Raw genomic sequence first — 6,000 nt, 5'->3', positions numbered from 1 at the left:
CAGCCTGATGTGAATGTGGAGGCGGTTAGTCATCTTGTCTCATCTTGACTCCCACTGTGCCGGACTGATCAAAAAGATTAGGCTTGCCATGCAGAATGTAGATTCAGTTTTATAGATATGAGTGTTTGAGTTAGGAAAATTGAGTCCAACGTATAAATCGAGTGACTACGCCTGTTGTGTGTCACCAATGAGGAAGGCATTTGAAGCATGCTAACGTTCCAGTTTCCAATGATATTCATTTTGAAGAAGAACATTTATTTAACTGAAAACTGCTTAGACGTTCTCTACACCGGTACAGAATCACATTTCAGATACTTATGATAACAAATCTCCACATGATGTAGTGTAACCATAAGCACAATATGACATATTATTGTTTCTGCTATGAGGTGGGTTTAAGTCAATCGTATTCTGCTCTATTTGTCAGTAGGCCTGTATTTATACAGCAGTAAAACGGTATGTAAACGATGTCGTACTTAAGGAATGTGCGCTAATACTAACCTGTCCAGCCTGCTAGACAGTGGCAGAAGCCGCTCACTGGATCACAGCCGTCGGCATGGCTACAGTCACAACGTTCCCGACAGTCCAGCCCGTAGGTGCCATCCTGTCGACACACGGATCGGGGGTTACGACACACGGATCGGGGGTTACGACACACGGATCGGGGGTTACGACACACGGATCGGTGGTTACGACACACGGATCGGGGGTTACGACACACGTCTGACACTGTTCACACGCAGCCTCGCACACCTCCCGTCCAGAGCTTAGCCCGCGACACACAGCGGGCCTCGACAAGCTTCGGGCCGTCGAAAGCCATACTCACGGGGCAGGCCAGCGTGCAGTGCTCTCCTCTCCACCCGGGGGAGCAGGTGCAGGCGCCGTCCATGGGGTCGCAGTCGGCCCCGTTGGCGCACAGACAGGTGTGGTTGCAGCCCAGTCCCCAGGTGCCACTGGAGCACAGGATGGAGCAGTCTACGCCCTGCCAGCCTGCGGAAAGCGGAGGGGGCAAAACGTATGTCTCGTCATCACTTTTTGTTGGAGGAGCGGGACGTTATTGTTGCTACAGCATCCTGCCATGACGGATGAGCACCTTGCAGTGTCGTCATCCAGCCCTCAGGCTATGCTAATGCCTTGGAAGCCCAGGCCCAGTCTTGTTAATAATGGATGGGTTCAGGAAAGACAGCTCACTGTTCTATAGGGGATACGGCTGACAGACTGGGCCCGTGTCTCCCCGGGCCAGGGGTCATCGGAGTGCTTTGAGAGGAGCCTCAAGGGGAAGGAAACCCTTCGGTTTTGATATCGTCCTCCTCACATCAGCTGATCTCTGAAGTGTTTAACGCAAGGCCGCCGCCATGGCGTTTCATCAGCTCTCTAACACACGCTTTGATTTCTCAATGACACTTTGATATCGCATGATTGCCCGTGAATGAATCAGAGGTCAGACTGCTGATCCTGCTTGCGGCCCAGCGGGTCTCAAGAGGTCTTGAGGCCCCTCGTTAGGGTTTAGTTTCAAGAGGGACCGTCTATCTACTGTCCCGGGCGTCCTCGGACAGGGGGACTACCTTCTCTGCAGATGCAGGAGCCGTCGACGGGTGAGCAGGAGGCGTGGTTGTGGCAGGAACACGTGGAGGAGCAGCTGGAGCCGTAGAGACCAGGAGGGCAGCTGGAGGAGCAGTCGTCTCCCTGTGGACGAGAGGTAAGTCCCAAGGCGTCACACGCTGGCAATCACAAGTTCAAATCAAGAGCCTTGCATTGAAAGAAACACATAGCAGATTCAGTTGCAGATCCATTTGCACATCTGAAGAAAAAAAGATAATATACATATATATATTTTTTTTTCAAATGCAGAAGTGGAAAGATTTGAGTAAGTTACTGGTTCGCTGATTGTCTATTAGACTTATACAGCCGCTGTATGGCAGACTGGACTGCAAGGAATCTGTAGTATCTCCTGCAGACAGACAAGCCCTTAGTGGAGAGAGGAGGCAGTGGACCACCAGCAGCAAAAGATTTCAGGCACCTGGGTGACACCTTCAAGGGTCTCTCTCACAAACACACACACACACACACACAGCTCCAATAATGAGCTGACCGTGAGACAAAGGCAGCCCACCGAGACCCAGTCCTTAAGTCCCTCATTGACGCATTAGAGTGAACCATCTGGTAAAGGACACTGAGCTCTCCACCCCGTCCTCTCTGGCCCACCGTCATTAGCATTCCTCTGCTTTAAAAGGCTGAGACCCAGCACACACCTCCACACCTCCCCATCTGCCCCCGGAGCTGGTGATCAGAGCTCCGCTATGGATGCCCGCACCCCTCCCTCCCCAGCCCTGCCATGAGTGACAGCTGACACAATGATTTAAGGTTCCAATTAGCGAGTTCGAGGACTCCTGAGTGGCTCCCGTTTCCCACTCTGGAGAGCTAGGGATCTTCCGACTGCTCAGCGCGCTCATTATCATTTTGAAACCAGTTTAAATGGAAGGCAAGCAGGAGAGGATACATGTCACTGAACGCCAGGGGCAGAATGCACATCTTAAAGCCTCTCTCCTGCCCGTGCAGCACATTAAAGCTTCCATCGGTGAAAGACATTTTTATCAATCGGTGCCAGTGACTTTCTTGTGTTTAATATGACTGTGTCAGGACTACTAACAATAGCGATTCTGGTGCAGCTGCTCTCAGCGTCGGACGGCGTCCAGGGCGGGCGAGAGGTTTGAAACTGGGCTTGAGCCTTTCTCTCTGGAGCACAGGCAATTTGCTGGTGAGTGGTCTCATGGATAAAGGGTCACTGAGCCACAAATGACCACATGGATTTAGTTACATCCATGGATGCGTTGAATTCCACTTGGGTCCCCCACATGGCATATATCCCCACTGGTTGGACCAGTCGCATAGAGCTTTAGGCAGCTCTCATTAGTCGACTGATTTATATTCCTTCTGAGCTCACATGGAATATAAAGTCAGCATGTGGGAGACATTATTAATACTGGAACTGTCCGTGGTTTGAGACAGGAAGAACCATAAATCCCCCATGAACGTGCGAGATGGAAGCAGGACCTGGCTGAGGGGAAGATGGGTTTAGGCTGCCTTCAGCCTGAAGCGTGGGCTGAGGAATTACATTCGTACGCATTATTGTGTTCAAGTAACTGGACAGCAGTTTGTAGAATGTCTATCCTCTCACAGACACAACATCGATTAGTTTGGTGCCCATTGAGACTGGATGCAAATGGCACCGCTAATCACCCATCAGTCTCACTCCCCAACAGTTCATCTAGTTGCAGCCCAGTTGACTGTCTGTTAAAAACTCACAGAGCAAAACAGAAATGGAACAATTTGATGCGATGAGGAAGCCGAATCAAAGGGGGAAATGCTTTTGCCCACATTAAGACCCTCTAGAACTCAATGTCACAAAGTCAACGGAAACACCATTCCCACAGTCTGTTTGCAACATAAAACATAAACACAGTACAGAAAGTGCCCACCTGCAGCGCCAACACTAGATTGCTGAGGACAATTCATTGGAAAGGTAACATGTGATCACTTTGTCCCGGTCAAAGAAAGAGCATGTCCAATTACTAGCGCTAAATCAACCGTGTAGGAGTTTGTTCTTTTCTTAGCACTCGGTCTGGTTTGCCACCCGATGAGACACCAGAGAGGAGTCAGCAGGAGGCCTCTGGGTGTTATCACGGCCCCTCTAAGGACTGGACTTCACAAACAACCTGCTCTGGGGCCTTAATAGTGTTTTGGTGTTACCTCCAGCTAGATGTAAGGATTTGTGACAAGTGCTGCTACCATGGGCGTATCTAGTGCTGCTACCATGGGTGTATCTAGTGCTGCTACCATGGGCGTATCTAGTGCTGCTACCATGGGTGTATCTAGTGCTGCTACCATGGGTGTATCTAGTGCTGCTACCATGGGCGTATCTAGTGCTGCTACCATGGGTGTATCTAGTGCTGCTACCATGGGCGTATCTAGTGCTGCTACCATGGGCGTATCTAGTGCTGCTACCATGGGCGTATCTAGTGCTGCTACCATGGGCGTATCTAGTGCTGCTACCATGGGCGTATCTAGTGCTGCTACCATGGGCGTATCTAGTGCTGCTACCATGGGCGTATCTAGTGCTGCTACCATGGGCGTATCTAGTGCTGCTACCATGGGCGTATCAAGTGCTGCTACCATGGGCGTATCTAGTGCTGCTACCATGGGCGTATCTAGTGCTGCTACCATGGGCGTATCTAGTGCTGCTACCATGGGCGTATCTAGTGCTGCTACCATGGGCGTATCAAGTGCTGCTACCATGGGCGTATCTAGTGCTGCTACCATGGGCGTATCTAGTGCTGCTACCATGGGCGTATCTAGTGCTGCTACCATGGGCGTATCTAGTGCTGCTACCATGGGCGTATCTAGTGCTGCTACCATGGGCGTATCTAGTGCTGCTACCATGGGCGTATCTAGTGCTGCTACCATGGGCGTATCTAGTGCTGCTACCATGGGCGTATCTAGTGCTGCTACCATGGGCGTATCTAGTGCTGCTACCATGGGCGTATCTAGTGCTGCTACCATGGGCGTATCTAGTGCTGCTACCATGGGCGTATCTAGTGCTGCTACCATGGGCGTATCTAGTGCTGCTACCATGGGCGTATCTAGTGCTGCTACCATGGGCGTATCTAGTGCTGCTACCATGGGCGTATCTAGTGCTGCTACCATGGGCGTATCTAGTGCTGCTACCATGGGCGTATCTAGTGCTGCTACCATGGGCGTCTCTAGTGCTGCTACCATGGGCGTATCTAGTGCTGCTACCATGGGCGTCTCTAGTGCTGCTACCATGGGCGTATCTAGCCCTATTTTGGGTGGGCTGGAAAAAGTGTTATTAGCCCCCACACATTGTTTTTATAATTCTTTTTTTTTTACATTTTTGAATTTTCTTTCATATTTTAAATCTAAATTTGTTAATTTATTTTCCTTAAACCCACTAGAGGACACAAATAATTACTTTTTCGACGGTTACTTGTCAGACATATTTCAAATGTATACTAAATTGGAACATCTGTCATCTTTTATCCAACTGAACCATTTAGTGTCTGCTCTTCCCATGAAGTCGGTCTGCTCTCTTCCCTTCTGACATCATCCTCTCTGTATCCTGCTCCTGCCCTCTAGGCCTGTTTAATGGATCTGGCATCGGCTCCCAGCATCCAACACACCGAACAGGTGGAGCAAATTAAGACACAGTCTGTGCCCCCCCGCTAGGTAGCTCAAATCACCACAGCGGCCCCGCTGTAAGACACAGGCAATTTGCACGGAAATGTAGTGTTGGCAGAAAAGTCCCTCGCACCCTCTGTAACTTGAATTGTTGACAAAGTATAACAAAGTGGACATGAGGTGTCCCTAGTAAAAAGAACCCATCAAAATGGAATAGCCAGCCAGAGAGAGGACGTAGGATGCAGATGATGCCATCAGCTCGGCCAGGTCTTGGTAGAGGCTTAGGCAGAGTTGATGGCTGAATTGTAAAGCTGCAAGCTACATTATTTATGCCAGTAAGACATGGAGACTAAAAGTCTTTCTTTAGCAGGGTCTTTTCTTTTTGTGCTAGCCTGTGGTGCAATATAGCAAATGCATTATGAGAAAGTGTTATTCCTGCAGAGTTTAATAGTCTCACCCTGTTGCTGCCTCTCTGTATAAGCCTGCTGCTGCTAATAATGTGTCTCGACCACTTACCAAATAATAACAGGCCAGCAATGGGATTTTCTTTTTTTTCATCTTTGCAAAAAGATGAAAAAGGAACTCAAGAATTACTGTACACTTGTTTAGCTAAATATGAAATGAAAAAGCTGAATCAACTAACCTTGAGGGATACCTAACCGACAGCAAAATTATGTGTTGAGGTTTTTGGTAATGAAAATATAGAAAATGCTTATGGCTATAAACTGTATGTTATATGTGTAAAAAAAAAAAAACGATGATATGATCATACGCTTTGTGATATAAAGCATATGATCATATCAA

The 6,000-nt window shown here is 48.9% G+C and overlaps 1 protein-coding gene across 1 annotated transcript in view; it reads right to left on the bottom strand.

Annotated features, from left to right (window-relative positions):
* Positions 1–6,000, bottom strand: part of megf11 (multiple EGF-like-domains 11) — a 43,044-nt gene that overhangs the window by 13,506 nt on the left and 23,538 nt on the right. Inside the window, exons 10-12 of the mRNA XM_047033535.1 lie at positions 1,566–1,686; positions 827–990; positions 502–604 (exon numbers count right to left, since the gene is read on the bottom strand). Of these exons, the coding sequence (XP_046889491.1) occupies positions 502–604; positions 827–990; positions 1,566–1,686 (388 nt within the window). The remainder of the gene's footprint in view (positions 1–501; positions 605–826; positions 991–1,565; positions 1,687–6,000) is intronic.

This window comes from Hypomesus transpacificus, chromosome 14 (genome assembly GCF_021917145.1).
Source record: "Hypomesus transpacificus isolate Combined female chromosome 14, fHypTra1, whole genome shotgun sequence".
NCBI classification, from domain to species: domain Eukaryota; kingdom Metazoa; phylum Chordata; class Actinopteri; order Osmeriformes; family Osmeridae; genus Hypomesus; species Hypomesus transpacificus.
This window is presented reverse-complemented; position numbering and strand designations above follow the sequence as displayed.